Source organism: Nannospalax galili, unplaced genomic scaffold, assembly GCF_000622305.1.
Source record: "Nannospalax galili isolate Female #2095 unplaced genomic scaffold, S.galili_v1.0 scaffold185, whole genome shotgun sequence".
NCBI lineage: Eukaryota > Metazoa > Chordata > Mammalia > Rodentia > Spalacidae > Nannospalax > Nannospalax galili.
The window spans coordinates 3,084,944-3,106,057 of NW_008355474.1; the positions used below are offsets into that span (position 1 = coordinate 3,084,944).

Here is a 21,114-nt window from a genome sequence, read left to right on the forward strand (position 1 = left end):
AGGAACACTTCATTCTTTCTTCCATTAGAGTGAGAAGCAGCTATCTACGAAGCAGCCGTCACAAGCCATTCATTTACCCGCCCTTGGATCTTGGACATCCCCCAAATGCACAAATCTATGAAAAATAAATTCCTGTTGCTTATAAGACACCTAGTCTAAGATTTACGTGTATTCATGCATGTTTCTGCATGTACAGTGCACACGATGTGCATGTGTGTATGCACATGGAAGCTAGAGGAATCTTTGTGTTGTTCCTCAGGACCCATCCACCTTGTTTTTTTTTGAGACAGACTCTCTCATCGGCCTGGCTGGCCAGTGGATCCATCTGTATCTTCTTCCCCAGTGCTGGTATTACAATGGTATTACAAGCGTGCACCACTACACCCAGCTTTATTTATTTATTTATTTATTTATTTATTTATTTATTTATTTATTTATTTATTTATTTACATAGATTCAGGTCCTCATGTTTGCATGGCAAGCACTTTGCTGACTGAGCCATCTCCCTGGCCATCAGCCTATGATCTTTTATTATAGAAACCAAAATGGATTAAGACAGAGCAAGGAGCTCTCTTTTATGTGGAAAAAAACAGGAAGAGGACAAACATATTTGAGAAGGCATTAGCTCTTAAGGAAGGGAGAAACATACCTTTCAAAAACTGCCTTTCTGGAGAAAATAAGGTTTGCCTCATGATGTTTCCAACTGACAAACTGCAGCCTGGGAGCTATGGGACTGGGAAGGGGTTTCTGGGTGACTGTGCTGGGTGCACAGAACACGTGTGAGGCATAGAGAGAGTGCCCTTCAGCAGCTGCATAATGAATCCTCCAGGAAAATCCAGCAACATGGCATTCATCTTTGGGATCTGAGCTGAGCATCTTCCTGGTTCATTTTCTTTTTCCTCTTACTAATCTTTTGTAGAGGGAGATTGGAGTATATACCCAGGGACTAGACAAAGGGACAGAGAGCAGATTGGATCTTAGCAACTGGAACTTGCCCGGGAGGCTGGTTCCTGAGTGTGACCATGCATAGACAGGGTGAGAGATGATAGCACACTGTGGCTTGGAGTCCTTCCTGGATCATCGTGGGGAAGTCAGATTAGCTGTCAGGGCCTTGGGGCAATTGAAGAGCTGAGGACAGGTGTATTAGTTTCTAGACCCACTCTGACTCAACACCACAGCATGAGTGGCTTCAACAATAGACATTTATTTATTCACAATTCAGGAAGCACAAAGTCCAAGAAACCAAGCATCACCAGACTAGGTTTCTTTTGAGGCCTCTCGCCTCAGCTTGTTCATGGCTATATCCTTCCTGTGTCTCTATATTATGGTCTTGCAACTGGGTCATTGCCTCTTCCATGACAGTCAAGTTGGATTAGGTCCTACCCTAATGACCTCATTTAATCTTAATCACTTCTCTTCCCTCCTCCTCCTCCTCCTCCTCCTCCTCCTCCTCCTCCGGCAATAGTCAAGAATGTTGTCACTTTCTTTCCAAGTTCCAATGCAGCTCCTTGACCATCCCTGCCATCCCTGCGCCTCTTCCCAAGATGTCCCTGAAGGCTTGCTCACTCACCAGCCTCTCAGCCTCCCTGCAGGGAGGTCCCTGGCATGTCTGCAGTCACCAGCTCTGGGACTTGACAGCAGCACACACCCAGGCTGTGTGCAGAAGGAAAACCAGCTGTAGACTGTTGGAGTGGAGCCTGGGGCAGGAGGGGACAGGAGGGGTGTCTGTAACCTATCGCCAGGGGACCATACCTGTGCCTTGAGGCTTTTCTTCCTGAATTGCAAAATATGAAGAAGGGTCAGTTCTCCAGAGCTCTGGACTCAGTCCTTCCACATCCAGCTGGGTGACATCACCTTTCTGAACACTTATTGATCCATTTGCATGTTGGGGGCTATATTGTTCATTGGACAGGTTGGGTGACTTGGTCCCCAGGCTCCCTCAATGTCTGTAATATATTAGGGACACTGCTAACTATTTATTTTTTTATTTCCTCCTCCTTCCTTTAGTCTTTTAGAGACAGGGTCTCCCTGTAGCCCCATCTGGCATGGAACTCACTATGTAACCAGGCTGGTCTCAGTCTCACAGAGATCCTCCATCTCTACCTCCCGAGTGCTGGGATTAAAGGTGTGTGCCACCACGCCCAGCTAATCTTAATCACTTCTTTACAGGACCTAGCTCCAAAAGTTATAACTTTCTTAGTCCTGATCATGTAAAATTTTAGGAAAGGTCCCACTTCAGCCCATGATCATAGAAGTCCAAACCTAAGTAAGAGGGGTGGAGGAGATACAGAGGTGGACTTAGCACTCTGGAACTGGAGTGGGAGCCAGCAGATAAAGGAGTTTGTGATGTTGGCATGAGTACGTGGGGCTAACTGGCTGGCTGAGTAGTACCTGGGTGGATCAGTCATGTTTACTAGTGCTGAGAAGCCTGGTACCTTCCTCAGCCATACCTGACACACTGGAATTGTAAGACATACCTGCCCACTGAGTCTGCCTCTGTGAGCAGAAGAGGCGCTGCTTCCAAAAGTCTGCTTCATTCAACCTGGGAAGTCCATGAACCTCTCTGTCTTCAGGATCACTGTTGATGGATCCCACTGTCTCTGTCTTAATTCTCAATGCCTAGATGATACAGTATGTCTAGGGTCACAGAAGAGCTCTCTGGTTGGTTTTGGTTAGGTCCAACTTATTGACTGTTTTATAGGGTTAGCAAGACTAACCTAGGCTAGAGGATGGTCTTTTCCAAAGTCATAGGGCTCCACTCATGCTAATGTTGGGTGTCTCTCTTAGGAAGATCCCAGGACTGCTTCCCTAGGGAACCTGCTCATCAGTCAGAGTGGGAGGTTGCCTCAGAAGATCCCTGTTCTCCACCTGGCTAATGTAGGCTGGGCCTTCTCATACCTGTCTCTCCCCAGAGCCCAGAATATGGCCATATGTGTATCTGTCTCTTTGTTCCCAGAGTGCCCAGTAGTCACATTATCATCGTTTATTACCTCTGGACCCCAGAGTCTGTCTGAGAAAGAGCCAGTTGTGCAGAACAAAATTAATGGCTTTATTTGGGAGTCTCAGATGAGAGAGGGGAGGGAATTTGATTTGGGGGAAGTGTTTGATGCCTCATCTCATAAAATCTCACTCACCAAATTAATTCAATGGTTGGGTGTCTTGGACACTGGCCATTGACCCAAGTAAAAGTCAGAGGCAGGTGATAATGGATCTGCTAGGGAGGAGGCACCAGGAGGAGGCTGCCATGAGGCTCAGAGGCAGAATAACTCTTAATTAAACCTTGTCTGATGAGCAGCATAACTAGTTCATCAATAACTGGTGACAGAGGAACACAGGCGAAGTGTTACCTAGAAGGAAAACTAGGATAGGGAGTTCTGAGTGGGTGGTGATGCTTATCAGAGCTCTATGCCTCAGTTTCCCTATCTTTCCTGCATCCTGAGAATGCATAAGTTCCTGAGGGGGTAGTACGGCCAGGGGTACACCCTGCTTGTTTTGTAGTGTGAATGTTTGCCTTACTTCTTATCTTTGCTGTGTATGCTTGTCTCTGGAACTCAGTGACTCTGTTTTCTCAGACACAGCAATGGGCACAGGTTATTCACTTTGTGCTTTCTCTTGGACTTGCAAAGTAGTGCCTTTGTATCTGGAAACATGCACGGGGCTGCATGTGTGTGCAAACAGTGTCTGAGTGCTGCCGTGGATACTCCATTAAGTGCTAGAGGAATCCAAAGGACCGTTCCCCTGCAGGTGGAGCTTGGTGGGTGAAGGAGGCGTGGGCAGAAGATGAAACTGCCCATCCCCAGGAATAAAAGCCCACTTCCTCTTTACTAGGCATCCCAGGTGCTCACCCTCCTTTCCCTTGTAATAAGGAGGAGATAATGCTATTTCTTATTCTTTATTTGCCCAGAGTGCCTGTGATTTTCTTTCTTTCAGAATCCAATTTTCTCTTGACATTTCTGCCTGATGTAGCCAAGTATGACCTTTGTAAGAGGACATGGATGGCAGCCTGCTTTCCGCCTGGGGCTCCCCAGAACCCCTGGCAGGCTCACTGCCTGTTCCTTTCTCAGAGAGGAGACAGGCTCCCCAGTGCACCTGGACTACTTTTGCCTCTTGAATTGCTCATTCCCACTGGTTGCCTCTTGTCTTACCAGAGGCACCCATCCTGACCAGAGCATGCTCAGTGAGCATGGGATCCCTGCAGGCCGCTGTTGCTGAGCTTCTGAAGCATAGGTTATGTTTATAGGAGCACTAGAGTAGGCTAGGAGCTAAATAAAGGCAGAGGCTAGAGAGATGTCCAGTGTTCTGCCAGGGTTCCCTTGTGAATTTAGAAGTTTGGGACTTTTTTAACTTTGTGTATATGTGTGTGTGTGTGTGTGTGTGTGTGTGTGTGTGGCTTTTTTATCTTTGTGTGTGTGTGTGTGTGTGTGTGTGTGTGTGTGTGTGTGTGTGTGTGGTGTGTGTGTGTGTGTGTGTGTGTGTGTGTGTGCACGCACATGTAACACATACAGGTGAAAGCCAGAGATCAGCTTTGTGTGTTATTTCTCAGGAGCCATCTATGTTGTTTTTGAGACAGGGTCTCTTGCTGGGACCTGGGGCTCTCTGATTAGGCTAGGCTGGCTGGCCAGTGAGCCCTAGGGATCTACCTGTATGAACCTCTCCAGTGCTTGGATTATAAGCTTGTGCTACCACAACTGGCTTTTTATGTGTGCCGGGATCCGACTCATGTCCTTATGCTTCCATGGCAAGCACTTTACTGACTGAACTATCTCCTCGGCCCCTATCATTCAACTTTTACTCAGATGATGTTGTATGTAGAGGACAAACAGGAAAAAAAGAGAGAGTAAAAGACTTCTACCTAGATGATTCATGCACTCAGACTAATATCAACCAAGACTTAGAGACTAGTACTGAAACTTTTATCTCTGACACCATGTTCTGAGCTCCAGTCTTTTGGTTAGGAGCAGGAGAGTTTGCTTCAGGGAGTTTGCCTCAGGTGGTTAACTTGAATGGTCCTATTGCTGTTCTGTATCACCACATTTCTTCTCATAGGTAGGCAATGGAAGTCTGTAGGAAAGAGACACAGGTTTTCTGAAGCAGAACGTGATGAATGGCTTAAGATGGCTCTTAGGAGCATGTGATGTCCCAGTAGAGTGCTCAGCCCTGCTGAAATGATACATGGGGACTGTGTAGGCCCATGGGGTCATCCTAGAGAGCTCTGTGTGGGCTCAAGGATTCTGGACAGAGAGAGTGCTGGATACAGGGAAGAGAGCAGAAGAGCAGACTTGCGGGCCACCTACCTGTGGTCTCTTTCCCTTCTCCACTAGTTTCTTGTACCCTCACAGTTGATCTGCTTCACCAACACCATCTTAGAAATACCATCTTAGAAAACACCATCTTAGAAACTTAAACAGGTTAGACCAATGTAGGACTCAGCTACTTTATCACAAATACGCAGCATCCAAGAATGCCTTAGTTGTTTATTTATTTTTATTTTTAAAAAATATTTTATTATTTTTATTTTATGTGATGAATGTATTGCCTGCATGTATGGTAAAGTTCGTAGCCACCATGTGGGTGCTGGGAAATGAACCTGGGTCTTCTGCAAGAGCAGTCAGTGCTCTTAACCACTGAGCCATCTCTCCAGCCCCTCCTTAGTTGTTTTTATATTTGAATATCTGGTCTTGTTTTACACTTAGCACATTCTAAACCCTATGTGAGCTCTAGACCCATCTTTCCAACAGACTACTTGGTTTCACTCTTTAGATGCCTAATAGGCATCTCAAGCTTAATGTTCACAAGGCAGGGGGGTTCTTTTTTTAATGCATTAATTTTCATTTATATATTAATTGCATAAATAATGGATTTATTGTGACATTTTCATACATGCATATGACCTACTTTGATCTTTTCAGTGCTCCCAGTACCCCATTTAAAATTTTTCTCCTCTGTTCTCTGATCCAGGACAGAAGATCTTGGTTCTACTGCCAAAATGTAATCTTTTAACAAGTCTCACTACATGCCTCACTAGTGTACTAGTTCTTTCTTCCTTGTGACAGAAGACTTAGGCTCGTGGTTTCAGAGAGTTCATTCTATGGTTACTTGGCCCCACAGGAGTTTAAAACAGAATGTCATGGTGGTTGGATAGTGTGTCGGAGGCTGTTCACTTCTTGGTGGACAGGAAACAGATACACCACGGGAAGAGGTCAGAGATAATGTATACCCAACGGCTCATCCAGGTGATCTCCCTTTAGTGAGGTCCCACCTCCTAAAGTTTCTATAGCCTCTTAAAATAGCACCATTGGCTGGAGAAAAAGCATTCAAAACATGAGTCTTTGGAGAACATTTCCTATTTAAGCAATAATGCTTACCATTCGACTATCTCTCTTTCCTTCTCCAGATTTAATACAGTTTCAGTCTCTGATGGTTCTACCTTCCACACTTATCCTGAATTCTTGAGTCAGTCTCTCCCCTTCCTGCCTCCCTGACTTCCTGCCTCCCTGCTTTTCTTGTTTGCTTTTTTGACTTGGAATTCAGTTGAGGTCTCCTAGCTGGCCTGTCAACTTCTAGCCTTGCTTTCCCATTTAATAAAAGGTATTTAGCTTATAATACATCCCCGGAAAATTACCCAATGCATTTCCATTGCTTTTTAAAATAAAACAAGTCTCCTCTCAGGGTCTGAAGGTGGGCATGAATCTCCCTTCTCTTCATCCCCAGTCAGTCTCCCCAACAACCTTTCTGGCAAGGCTCCTTCCTGGCCCCCAGCTCATTCTCATTCTTTCTTGTCTCAGGACCCAGGTGACTTCAGAATGTTCTTCTCCAAGCACCCAAGTGAAGTAGGCCCCCTCTCTCCCACATTGGTTACTTAAGTCATTTTGTTTGTACTCTTTCTGTGTATTCATTAATAACTTGAATATAAGGTTTGAGAGGGACCTTATCTTCCTTGGCAATGGTCTAGTCCCTATGCCTCAGCGTAGTTCATATTTGACTCTCAATAATAAATATTAATTATAGAAATCATATAAATATAGGTGCACATGAAAGCATATGTGTGTATGTAAACAAGAGTCTGTGTTTGCACTGTTTACCTACATGTTGAATAAACACAAACAGACACAGGCTTGTGTGTGGATAGATATTTACCTAAATGGAATCAGCACTGTCATCCATTCCCATCAGCAGATGAGGACATTGTTCCTGGGGTGCCACTTCAATTCTAGCAGCGTCTAACTACTCTCTTTAAGGGCTGTTATAGCATCAGAAGTTGTTTGTTGAGCCTGGCAAAGCAATAACCATGGGCGTGTTTCTTCTTTTATTCAGAAGACTAATGACTGCTCCCTTCCCCCGAACATCCTAATGAGAACAATTAAATAGCCATTAGGAGAAGAAGACCTGTGGAACAAAAGGCTGATGTCTTGATCTCTGGATAAGCCTGTGTTCTCGGGGAGGGGCTGATGGGAAGGAATTACAAGACACTAGAAGATTTCCCACCTGTGTGGATGTAAAAGCTGCTATGTCAGAGCTGTTGTCTAGAGAAGGTGGCATCCAACAGGTTCCCTGAACTTTTATTAAGGGGAGATATGGGAGAAAACCAAGAGAGCTGTATTGTTTCTTGGATGTGTAAAACCTTACCCTTAAGAAGGTTTCAGAGTCCTTTCCACACCTGCCCTGTGGACTCAACTCTTATCAGATGTATCATTAGCAAAACAGAGTGAAGAAAAGAAGAAAACCAAGTCTGGCTCCAGATAACCAAATTCACTATCAAGAGCGTGACTGATGCCAAATCTGTCCTTTAACTTCTTCTTTGTTGTCAATCTTGCAGAAACCTGTCCAGTAACCGGCTCACCACACTCTCATGGCAGCTCTTCCAGACGCTGAGTCTTCGGGAATTGTAAGTTCGGAATTGAAGGCTTTGTCCAGGTGGCGGAGTACTGGTAATGGTTGGATGGGGAGGAGTGTCAAGCATTGGATCTACCTGGTGGCTGGGCTGCTAAGGTTGAGTGGCATTGCGTATACCATGTTCAGTGACCCACCCCATTCATGGGCTTAATTTCTGTTTCTTCTTCCAAGCACAATCTGTTTCAAAAGACAGACTCTCATCTCTTATCAGGATTTTTTTTTATTGATTTTTTTTGGTATATTTCATACAGAACATTTCAAACAATCTTAATCATCTTTATACCCTCATCCCCACTGGCACCCTCCCATAGCCCCCTCCACTGGATCCCATTATACTCTGTCATCCCTGTTACTACCTGCTGTGTTGTCAGTGCCCCCAGCTGTTCCCCAGTGCAAGTCCATTCGCTGAGTCTAGTCAGCCTATCCAGAGTCCCTTGTTTTAGGAAGATCAGCTCTTCTTCATCTAGCAGCAATCAGTTGCCAACATTCCTTTAGATAATATTGGGGTCTGCCCTTCATTTTCCTAGTTCTATACTGGGTCACTGTCTGCCTGAGTTTACATAGGACTTGTGTATGCTGACACCCATGCCATAGAATCATATGAGCAGGTTCCCAGGAGCTTGTAGGACTCTGTTTCCATATGGTCATGCCCACCCTCCCTGGCTCTTACAATGTCTCCGCTCCCTTTTCCAAGATGGTCCCTGAGCCTTGGGTGGATGAAGTTTAATAAAGGGGTCCTGTCTGAGGATTTGGTTTTGTAATATGCATGTAATTAGTAGTAATAGTTTACATATTTTTGGTAATAGAGAACATTAGTAACATTTATGATATGTAACTTTATAGCTTATCAGGTATGCATTTGTCAGATGTATAATATAGATTTTTATTGAATTTTTGAGATGTTCATACAATATATTTTGATGGTATTTAGATCCCCTCCCCTATCTGCACCTCCTCTCTTTGCCCTCCTCCCAACCCAATTCAATGTACTCTCTTATTTATATATAATACAGCCTATAAAGTCTGATTTGTGTCCCCAAATGTCCTTGGAGGGGGAAAGACAGTGTCTTATAGGGACAGGTATGCTTTTATTCATTATTTTAGATTTATCATCACAAGAGTCATGGGAAGTAGATATAATTTTTCCACATTTTATGGTTGAAGACGCTGAGCCCTAGAAACTTACTCAAGAATCAACCACAATTGAATTGTTAGGAACTGGCAGAATTGAGACTTGAACCCAGGCTTTCCAGTTTCAGATTGCATGCTTTCCCTACTCATGATCTCCTCTCAGTTTATTTGGCTTGAAGTCTGGGCATTCTGGGAGTGGGAGTGGGGCATATATTTATTTTATCTGTGTGTGGCCTGCTTAGCTTTGGTACATTCCAAGGTTGGTCAACACACCCCTACTCCAGCCAGCCATTTTGTGCAAATAAATGTTGGCTGTATGAGTGAAAATTCATGACCACTGCTGGAAAAAATAACTCACGGTGCCTTGTGAGTCATCAGGGTCATCTCTGTGCATGAAGGACAGCATATTATGTCAAGGCAATAAATCAAGGAATAAATTGAAAAGGAATTGAGGCATGGATGGAGTTAGGGAGTCTGGGTTTCTGAGACACTGCTCATGTGTTCCTTTTTACTTGGCGACTTAGATCCAAATTCTCAGTATACAGATCATAGTGTTTACCAAGAAGCAATGGTCTTGGACCTCTGCCTTGGCTATGGGCCTTTTACCTATCCAGACCTGTGTTCATGGATAAGTTATAACCTTACCTTTTCAGACGAGCTGTTAGTAGTGAGAATATTCATACCCCATTAACCGTTTACCCCACGACAACTTTGCATATTATCCTTGTCTTCATGAGCTAACTGCCCACATGATATTTGAAAATTCCATCCCAGGGAGAGGATATGCAGAGGTTATTACTTTAAAAGTTGTAGGAACTGGGACTGGTGGTGAATCCCTGTGATTCTAGTCCTTGGGAGGTGAAGGCAGAAGGATCAACTGTTTCAGGTTAGCCTGAGCTACATAGTGAGTTGCAGGCTAGTCTGGGCTACACAGTGAGACCTTCTTTTTTGTGTAAGTGGATAATATTATTACAGGTTGCTTTCTTTTCTTAAAATTGAGATCCTCCCTGCTAAGCTACTACCCTACTGTTCTGGTCTGGGTACCAGTAGACTTAATGATACAAGTTCTTAGTTCATGGCTGAGATCTAGATGGACACAAATAACAACTCCTACATGAGCTGAGGAAAGGTAAATAGATATCTGTTTATAAAACGTCCTCCCTTCAAATAGCCTATGTCATAGCCATTTAATGTCAGACTGTTACACTTTTCTATTCATTCCGATCTTGAACTATATGTAACTTAATGGAGGACCTTAGAGGTAAAGTAACATGGTCACTGTAGTGATCACTGACTTCTAAGTTATTCCTTTGTGCCAGGCTCTGTGTCAAGTAATCTATTAAATTATGTATGTTATTTAATTTAATCCTTAAGACAATTTTGTAAGAGGGATTCTTACCACTTCATGTTGGAGGACACCGAAGTGCCTGGCAAGAGTAAACTGTTGTTTAAGATCATCCATTAGGGGGCTGGAGAGATGGCTCAGTGGTTAAGAACACTGACTGCTCTTGCAGAGGACCTGGGTTCGATTCTCAGCACCCATATGGCAGCTACAAACTGTCCTTAACTCCAGTTCCAGGGGAATCTGAAGCCTTCTTCTGACCTCTGCAGTATTGTATGACACAGGTGCACTCACATACATGCAGGCAATACACTTGTACACATAAAATAAAAATAATAAAAAAAATATTTAAAAAGATTACCTATTAGATAAGTGATAGTGTGGCGACTCAAAGCCTGGATCACTGTTCTTAACTGTCCCCAATTTTTTCTCAACCTGTTTCATATAGTCTGCCATAGCTTTCAAAAAGTGTATGTCTGTGGTTCTTTCCCAGTATTTTCTCTGTATTTGCTACTTTTTTTGGTTTGAGGGAATGTTCATCATGGACAGGAGAAGGCATGGTGGCAGGAATGTGAGGCAGCTGGTCACACTGCATCTGTAGTCAGGAAGCAGAGAGAGATGCATGCGGATGTCCCACTCACTGTCTCCTTTTTATTTAGTCCAGGGCCCCAGGCCATAGAATGGTGTCATCAACATTTAAGGTGTGTTGTTACTCCTCAGTTACAAACTCCTTCATAAATATGCCCAGAGGTGTATCTTCTAGGTGATTCTAAATCCAGTCAAGTTGACAATGAAGAGGAACCATCATAATCGCAAACCGATTGGGGGTTTAGGGTCTTTCTTTTATGCATATAGCTCTCCCAGGAAGCCTTCCCTTTCAAGTAGGGGAGGCCAGAGACAGTGTCCCTCCAGAAGATGTCAGGGTCTGCTGTGAGCTGAATTATTGAGAAAATGTTCAGTGCTCTTTCTAAGAAATCGTTGGATGTGAAATCAATGGTGTATTGCCCTGGTGACCTGCTTCGTGGGGATTTAGAAACAGTTGTTCCATGGATATATATTTAAAGAAAATGTCACATTTCTCACAGAGGATCATGGGATCCTGCATTCATCTTTGCCTGGGATCAATATACCGGTGAGCTAGATGTAACTTATGGAGGAATGAAGACATTCCTTCCAGTGGGAGTCAGCGTGTGAGTGCCGCTATGTCCACACAGTATTTTATTTCTGTCAAAGTGTTAACTCAGTAATAAAAATTATATTGGAGGATGAGGAAGCCCCCTTCTGAGGAGCAAGTGCTCTGGTAGGGGGTCTATTTTTTGAGGAAGAATTGAATGTTGGGAGTGGAAAATTTATCTTTGGGCTAGAGGGCCAGACATTGGCTCTTAGCTGTGGCTATGATTAAAATCCAAACAATTGCATTTCCTGGCAAATGGAAAAGGGGGTAGGATTTTCTTGTCTGACTTCTTGATTAGTCCACATGGCGCCATCTGCCATGAGCCATCTAGACTGCCAGGGTCTGCTTGATGGAGCCCGTGGGCTGGAGTGTGGGGATGGTCTGGTATTTTCAGGAAGAGTTTGGCCTTGTAGGAGAGGGGGCTTTGTGTGCTGTGACAGCCAGGAGAGTCACAAGCCAGGTGTGTGAGGGTTCCAGCTAGTGTCTGCGGAACAGACAAGGAAAATAGGGTATTTAGCCATTTCTTAGCACATTTTTCTTCTGTCACGAAGGATCTTTTGAGGATCTCTGCCATGTCCCAATCAGCCTGTACCCTACAACATAATCTTTAACGTCACAGTTGATGCTACAGTGATGCTGTTGAGACTCTTCCTTGGACAGGTTGAGTGTGGACTGATTTCCAGTGGGAAAGGAGAGTGGAGAGGCAACTACTGAGTACTGAATATATACAGGGCCCTGGCTCATCCTTGAAACAATCCCACAAGGGAGTTATTATTATAACCCACTTTACAAATGAGAGATTTGAGACTGGGCCATGTCAAATAACTAGACCAGGATCACACAGCTGGTGAATGGTAACCCAGAGATTAATATTATGGTTTTTAGGATGATCACCATCTGAAGCTATTGTTTCCAAAGACCATTCTTTTTCTCTGATCCAACTTTGTGATGCAGCCTTGATACTCAGCATGTACTCCCAGAAGCAGAGAGGTTGGCTTCCCTGTTTGGAGCCATAGGAAACCCCCAAAGCATTTCAGAACCCTTTCCATGTGCCAAGACTCATCCTGTACTTATACTTTTGTGGAGCTGGAGGAAAGGTTGCTGATGAGCACTTGATTCTGCTTCCCCAAGTCCGGGAGTGCCTCTCCTACTGAACAAACCAAGAGCATCTTTTGAGACTTCCTTCGGAATGGTCAGCAGTGTGGTAAATTTGATGGAATCTGATTTGGCATCCTGCTGTGCACTCAGAAGTTTCTGGTTTAGGCAAGATGCTATTATTTTTTTTTTCCCTGAGAGAAAAGACTAGAGCTATCTGTCCTAAAATCAAAGCAAGAATCCAGGAGATTGTTTTAGATTTAAAGGATGAATTAGGAAGCAAAGAAGCTTGGATTCTGACTCCCATGATGCAACTTAGGCAATGGCAAGAGGCACCAGAGGTATAGCAGCCCACAGCACTGAAAACCTCGAGAAACACCCCGAGGACCATTAATGCATCTTGAACAGGATTGTCTTAATACCCTGCAGGCACAGAGCAGACGTGATTAAAATAGATTAGAATATTTCATTTTCTTAAAGCAAAGTGATAATTACCTCTGTTATAATTTTCAGATTTAATCGACTTGGTAAAATACTAACTCAGTGTTGGAGATGGGTTTGGACTGATCCTGGCACTCTCCTTTTCCCAGCCTTGTCTGTGATCACTTTGATAGCTCTCAGACAAGACACCAGACGATCTTATCACCAACACTACTGCTACAGTGGTAATTTTCTCATGTCTTTACAGCCCCTCTTTTAATTCACAAAGCATGTTGATGTGTATTAAGTTGTTCAGTCACTTTATAGAGAAGGAATGTTGACTACAACCATCGCCATTTTGCAGATGTTAAACTAGAGTCCTAGAGAATTAAATTATTTGCATTCTTAGTTTTCCAGATCTGCTTTGACATGTTACTGCAAACTTGGTGGCTTCAAACATTAGACAAATTTTCTTTCACTGTTCTGAGCCTGGAATTCTGAGTCAGGGTGTCAGCACAGCTTTTCTCCCTTCAAAGGCTCCCGGGATGACACCTTCCCTGGCTTTTCCAGCTGCTGGTGGCTCCTTGTGTTCTTGGACTTGTGGAAGCATCTCTTGCCACCTCTCCTACCTTTTATGGCTGACATCCTTGCCTCCTTTTTTAGCCTTGCTCCCAATCCTTCTAAGACACCAGTCCTTGGAGTGGGTCCACCCCAAATCCAGAATGATCTCATCCCTTTATCCTTAACTTGATCATGAGGACATGTTCGTAGGACCTGGGGTTAACATTTGGATACATATTTTGGGGGGGCACAATTCAGTCCCTTATGCTCAACAAAGCTTAAATTGCATCTTTTATTTATGCACATTTTCTATCATCTTTTTATCTTGAGGAGGTCTAGGCTATATCCTTTGTCTGTTGCCAGTAGCTTTGCCCTTGCTGATGTGGTCTCCCTGTTTTCCACAGCCTGGTTCCAGGATTGCTCCTGGCAGTACTTATGGTGTGAAGGGGAGAAGGAATCACCTGAGTAATGACTGGAGGGGAATCAATGTTTTCTGTACACTGAGTCACAGCCTTGGCTGCTGCAGCTGCAAAGTGGTTTTGTGTGTGTGTGTGTGTGTGTGTGTGTGTGTGTGTGTGTGTGTGTGTGCATGCGCGCATCAGCCAATGCCTGAATGGGGCTGAATTAATCTGTAGGAAGCCCTCAGGGCCCTGTGATTAGGCCCTGGGCCATCTTGGGGCCAGGGCTGGGCGCTAGTGAACTGTGCTCTGAAGCGGTTACTGCTGCATTATTCATGGGGTCTCTTGCATTATTGATAGAGCACAGAGCAGGGCTCTTAGTTCTGTCCCTGCAGCTGTGGTTGAACCTCCTCTGCTAGTTCTGGTTGTACATAAGGGTACCAGAATGCCCAGTATCACTTAGAGCTAGGACTCGGGTGTCCCTGATTCGTATCAGCTTTCTCTTGTCAGGACATGAAGGCAATTGTGAATTGGATCCCTAGGACACCCAGGACGCCACTGTTTAGGACTTGAAGTGCATTCTGCTAGGTGTGTGCTCTCTAAGAAGAAAGCCCAGCCCCTCTTCAATAGTTATGCTGCTGTTTCCAGCAGACTCTGGAGAGCAGCAAAGGATCAGCTCTTCAGGTGCAGCCCTTCCACTAGATCAGGCCTTGTAAGCAGGGCCTTGGAGGGAAAGCATGGAAAGAAGTGAGCTGTACTGAGCCAGTGCCTGGCAGCATCTGTGCCACATCCCAGACAGTGCAGTTGACTCTCCTGACAGCCTCAGGACACTTTGGCACTGTCTTCCTTTTGAGCCACTGAGACACTGGGATGTGCCACAAATGGGATCCAGCAAGAGGTTGGACTGTATCTTGTTTTGTGTAGCTTGAGGCAATCCTGCCAAGCACCTCACTTGTCTAGTCTTTTCAATGCAGGTGGATAATTTGTATTTTTCACCTACTTAATAATGAATGGCTGCATCTTGTCAGCCCAGAGGCTGGTGAAATCTGGGCTGACCTGGCTCAGTTTGCTCATCTTGAAGCATCTGGATCCTCAATATCAGTCAACAAGGTTGCCAGGACTCTCCTCTGGTCTCCACAAGGGGAGCCCAAAACCATTCCTCTCCTAAATATTTCTTTTTCTACATAGATTAGGCATTTAACTTAGACTTTCTGTTTTGCTAAGGATGCCATTAGATGTCCCCTTCCTTCCTTGAACAGCTTCCTTGTGAAGGTTACATTAAGTCACACGTCAAGTCACGTGTGTAGAGCACTATGGCAAGGGTGTTACAAATACCATCCTACTTTACTCGTGTGTGTGTGTGCACACACGTGTGTGTGTACATATGTGTGTATGTGTGTGTGCAGGTGCACATGTGTATAGTTACCAAGTGTTCCTCAGGTGCTGTCCACCTTCTTTTGTGAGCCAGGGTCTCTCATTGGCCTGGAACTCACCAATTAGGGTAGGCTGGCTGACCTGCTAGCTCCAGGGATCCCTGCCTCTTATTTTCCAGCACTGGGATTACAAGCCAGTGCCAATGCACCTGACTTTTTCATATGGGTTCTGGGGGATGGAACTTGGGTTCTCATGCTTGCATAGCAAGTACTTTACTAGCTGAACCACTGCCACACCACCTTTCTAAGGCTTCCTGATCTACCCTTCCCTTTCCTCCCCCAGGACTTGACCACTCCCTTTCTGATTCTGTCTTCATTCCTGGTGTGGTTCAGTTCTCCCTGTCCTCATCCCTTCTCCTCTGCTTTCGATCCAACATTTCTCCCATGGTGATTTCCTATCCCTGGAGCTTAACAGTCCATCCCCACAACACATTTTCTTCTTCACTTCTTTTTCTCCCTCTTCCTCTCTTTCCTTTGACTCTATCAACATACCAAATATGGCCTTGTTACCTTTATGGTATTTGCTGGATTTTTTTTGTCCTTTGCTCTAATTTTTGCTATTCTACACTAGGCCCTTAATGGTGGGCCATGGAGACCTGGGGTGAGGGAGGCGCCCCAAGTCCTTTTGAGGTGAAGGTAAAATGTGAGGTTAAGCCTGTTTTCATAACAGCCAGAGACATGTGTCCTTTAGAATCATCCTCTCATGGGGGTGAAGTTCCCCAGAGACTATGTGCACAGAAACATGATTGCCCTAGTGACTAATAGAATTTGTGCTGATGTATTTTAGTGCTTTACATTTTCTTCAGTTTTAATTCGTAATATGGTAAATAATGAGAACTATAACCCATATACATAAGACCTACCTGAGGCCCCCAGGAAAAGTTAAATGTGAACAGGAGTTACGAGACCACAAGTTTGAGAACATGGCCAGGCCCTAGCGGCCTTTTTGGTGCCTATGTGTGAGTAGGAGAAAATGGCCCTCTGGGCGGATGTGGCTCCATGCCAGGGCACTGGGTCTGGATTTCATCATTGCTTTGGATGACTTCTTGGAGAAATGCACGAACCACACAATGGTGTTGTGTAGCTGTCTACCTGTGGTTGCAAGACATCGAACTGGTGGCCCAAGTACCAGCTCTCAGTGGTTTCTCAGAGCCTTTGTGGTTTCTCACTGCCTCATGGATGAATTCCAAGCCATGTGCCAGTGAAAGCCCTCCACCACTAACTTCTACCTCTGCTTGCAGTCCTTCTTGACATGACCTCTGTGCCTTTACTAAATCTTCCCTTCCTGTTCACACTCAGCATATAACATTCCCATTGCCTTCACCACTTCCCTGTACCTCTTCCCCCAGTCTGCCTGCCAAGAGTCCTGGAAGTCAGGGGGCCTCTTTGTATCTCCCATGGGGCTCTACAGTGTTCGCCTAGTGAAGATGCAGTTGGAAATGCAGACAGAGGCTTGTGTGAGGGGCCTGAATATGTATCTTAACTCCCTGTATTAGTTATTTTTCTCATTACTATGATCAAAGAACAGACAAAAACAACTAAAGAAGGAGGCGTTTATTTGGCTCATTGTGGTTTAAAGGTACATTCCATCATGGCAAGAGAGTTATGATGGCAGTAGCACAAGGCAAATGCTCACATTGCAGAGATGAATGCTGATGCTCTGCTTGCGTTCTCTTTTTTATTCGGTTCAGAACCCTAGTCATGGGATGGCCCCACTCAGATTCAGGGTGGATCTTCCCTCATCAGTTACATCCTTATACATTCAGAGGTGTGTTTCTGTGGTGTTGCAAATCCAGTCTTCCAGATGACCATGAAGATTAGCTATCACACTCCTCAGACATTAGGTGGCCTTCCTCATTTCTGTGGGGAGCATACTAGCCACCTTGTAAAATGGTTGTGAGAAGTAGATGCTCAGCAAAGACTGGGTTTCTTCCCTTCCCTTTTTCTGAAAGAGCTCCATGAACAGGGAAACATCATGGGTACTCTTAGGCTAAAAAGGTGATAGTCTGTAGGGTTATTTGGATATTCTACCTGAGGTGTCCTAGTACTCCAAAACACAATTTCTCTCCATTAGGACCTCCCCTATTCCTGGAAGTTGATAAATGCTGATACATGCTTAACTATTTTGGAATTTGCCAGCTATCAAAAATATCCAGTGCTCCCAAAATATGCAGTGACCCAAGTGCCTTTCCTCTGGGTGCCAACAGATCGATCCCTTCTATAGACAAGAGTGAGAGTCATGTTCCCCTAATGGCCCAGGCATTCAGAGTCACCCTGTGCTCTTGAATTGATTAGTGCTGTTTGCCACTCTCCTAATAACTCCGTGGAGGAGGATGTGACTTGCTCTAGGTCACAAGGAGAATTTGTGGAGAACAAGGGATTTGAACTAGACTTCCCCATCAGCCATTCTTTTTTACTGGGGTGAATACCCCCAGAGGATGGAGACTGCCCTATTCATCTCTCTATTAACAGCTTTCAATCACAGTACAGGTGCTCATTAAGGAGTTGTTGAATTCATGAAGGAACAAAGCTGATTCAAAGACAGGTTTTTGAGTATATCTTGGAAATAGCTAACCACTTATTCCCCCAAGAAAAATATGTGCAAAGCTCAGTGTTAAGTACTATGCATATAGCTATGAACAAAATAGGTCATGTCTCTGGCCTCAGTGGAGGCTTGATTTTTATTTGGGAAGATAGTCAAAGAAACAAAGTAAAATGAATAATTAAAGTGATATGTGCTGGCAGTAAATTCTAGACAGGGGAATGTAGCTGGTGAGGGATTGGACATTCTTAGGGTGAGGTTGGCAGTGGTTTTGGTATGGATGGTGGTCAGAAACTTTATGATTTCTTAATGAAGCAAGGAAGCCAGGCTTGCAGATATGTTGGGAGACAGCTTGGCAAGCAAGACACCAATTGCAACAGTCCTAAGGCAGGGCTGAACTAGTCACAATAGTGAGCTTGCACACAGTGAGGTCAGTGTGACTGGAGAGGAGCAGGAGGGTGAAACACTGGAGGACATCATAGAGATGTGCAGGCTGAGCATAGCTTTTTGTGAGGATTTACTAATTTTTATTTTATGTGTATAAGTGTTTTGCCTGCATGTATGTAAATGTACCATATGTATGAAATGCCTGCAGAGGCCAGAAGAGGGCATCAGATCCCCTGAAACTTGAGTTATGAATAGTAAGCGTCCATGTGGGTGTTGGGAACTAAACCTGTGTCTCTGCAAGAGCAGTCAGTACTCTTAACTGCGGAACCATACCTCCAACACTGCCCCCCTCCCAATATGAAACACTTCACAAATTTGCATGTCATCCTTGCTCAGGGACCATGCTAATCTCTGCATTGTTCCAATTTCTGTATATGTGCTGCCAAAGCGAGCACATGAGTGTAGCTTTGATGAGAGTTAGGCAGGTGACATCAGGTGACAGCGAAGCACATGTTTCATAGGGCTTCAACAAGGGTGAAGCACAACATGATGTCATGAGGATGATGGAGAAGCATAAGTTGAGTATGACTTTGACTTCTAATGAGATGGGAAGCCATGGGATAGTTTTGAGATGATAACATCTCAGCTTCATAGATTTAAAAGGGTCTCTTTGCCCAGTGAGTTTAGAGGAATTTATTTTTGAATGAAGGTCTTAGTTTTAAAACTAAGTAAAATTGTGGGCCTAGTGTAATTTATTTTTTATTACTTCTTTTGTGGTCTCACCTAACCCCTTCTCTCCTTTATTGTTATTAATATTATTATTTTCTTTGTGTGTGTATGTGTATGTGGTGTGTATGAATGTGTGCTGTGTGTTTGCACATGTCCAGGTACACACTTCATGTGCTTCATTTGTGCACGTGAAGACCAGAAGTTGCTGTTGGGTGTCTTTCTCAGTTATGTTTCAGCTATTCATTGAAACGTAGTCTCTCACCTGAGCCCTGGGCTCACTGATTCTAGCTTGTCTACCTAGCCAGGGATCCTCTGTCTCTACCTCCTGAGCTCTGGGGCTGGAGAGATGGCTCAGTGGTTAAGAGCACTGATTGCTCTTTCAGAGGACCCGGGTTCAATTCCCAGCACCCACAAGGAGGCTACAAACTGTCCTTAACTCCAGTTCTAGGGAAATCTGAAGCCCTCTTCTGACCTCCACGGCATTGCACGACATGGATGTACTCACATACATGCAGGCAATACACTCATATACATAAAAATAAAAATAAAATATTTAAAAAAGACATTTTCTTTCAAATATATCATATAATTGACCATAATCAACCCCACATGGCCTTCTCTTTCTCCCAACTTACCTGGGCTAGTCCCCCTCCATCCTTCTCTCCCTTCCCTTTCCTCCTCTTTCTCCCCTACCTCATACATATATAAGCACATGTATGCATGGTTTTATGTATCTATATGAAGTCTAGGATCCATGAACGAGAGGAAACACGGTACTTATCTTTGTGAATCTGGCTTATTTCATGGAGAAGCAGCGGAGGCCCATCGGCCTGTTCCCTGGGAGGGAGCTGGGCCATCCACCGTTCAGGGATTCCTTCCCCTCTCTTCTTGCCCACAGGAGACTGGAGCAGAACTTCTTCAACTGCAGCTGTGACATCCGCTGGATGCAGCTGTGGCAGGAGCAGGGGGAGGCCAGGCTGAACAGCCAAAGCCTCTACTGCATCAGTGCTGATGGCTCCCAGCTCCCCCTCTTCCGCATGAACATCAGTCAGTGTGGTGAGTGAGCCTTAGCACCACCTGCTCTGGCCAGAATCCTATACATCCCAGAGAAGGGTCTGGGTCTTAGGCTGGCCTGTCAGACTCTCTTTCCCAACTGCTCCAAGCCTAGATATCTGCAGTGGGCACAGACCTTTTCCCTCTTTGGCCATTCCTGTCTCCAGTCAGCTGTGGGAAAGCTGGTCCCAGAAATTCAGATAGGAGTCATGAGTCATTCTCAGTAGATTAGATTCCCTTTCTCCTTGAGTTACTTGTCAACCAAACCTGAAGGAGTGTGTCTTACAGGGCAGCCTTTGGACTTTCTGCGTCATGAGATTCCAAGGCACTTTCTAGGATGTCAGATTCCTAGGACCAACTGGATATTAAAGAATGGGATCTCTAGCAGGTTTCCATGGGAATCTGACATACAACAATTTTGTGAAACCTAGTATCCCAGAAAGACAGTAGTTGCCAGAAAGATATTCCGTGAGCAAATCTGTCACAGATACCCTGCTGTGCAGGAGCCTCCAATGGTATGGGTTTTGATTTTGCGTTCTGAGTCTACTGGGGAAGCAGTATGAAGAATCTGGAGTGCAAGGATTGTATTCATCACTTTTGCTGTGACAAAACACCTGACAAGAGCAACTTAAGGAAGACTTTACTTTGGCTCACAGTTTGAGAGTATAGTTCATCACGGTGGGGGCGTTGTGGGAGCATGAACTTGAGGCAGCTGGTCACATTGCCATCTATAGTCAGGAAGAGATGAATTTTGATGCTCAACACACATTCTCCTTGTTATTTAGTTCAGGACCCCAGTCCGTAGAATGGTGCTGCTTAGTTAGGGCGGGTCTTCCCACCTCACTTAACCCAGTCTAGATATTCCCTCAGACATGTTCAGATGTTTGTTTCCTAGGTGATTCTAGAGCTTGTCAAATTGACAATATTAACCATCACAGGGGTCTTCCAGGAGCACA

General features: G+C 44.6%; 1 protein-coding gene and 1 non-coding gene across 7 annotated transcripts in view; one reads left to right on the top strand and one right to left on the bottom strand.

The window, feature by feature from the left end:
* Ntrk3 (neurotrophic receptor tyrosine kinase 3) overlaps positions 1 to 21,114 on the top strand; it is a 395,515-nt gene that overhangs the window by 102,669 nt on the left and 271,732 nt on the right. For all 6 annotated transcript variants that reach the window (XM_017803090.1, XM_008852847.1, XM_008852848.1 and 3 more), the window contains exons 4-5: positions 7,817 to 7,885; positions 20,004 to 20,161. In XM_017803090.1, the coding sequence (XP_017658579.1) occupies positions 7,817 to 7,885; positions 20,004 to 20,161 (227 nt within the window). The remainder of the gene's footprint in view (positions 1 to 7,816; positions 7,886 to 20,003; positions 20,162 to 21,114) is intronic.
* LOC115067641 lies at positions 18,728 to 18,831 on the bottom strand. Its single transcript, XR_003847021.1, has one exon. It is a non-coding gene; the product is annotated as a U6 spliceosomal RNA (small nuclear RNA).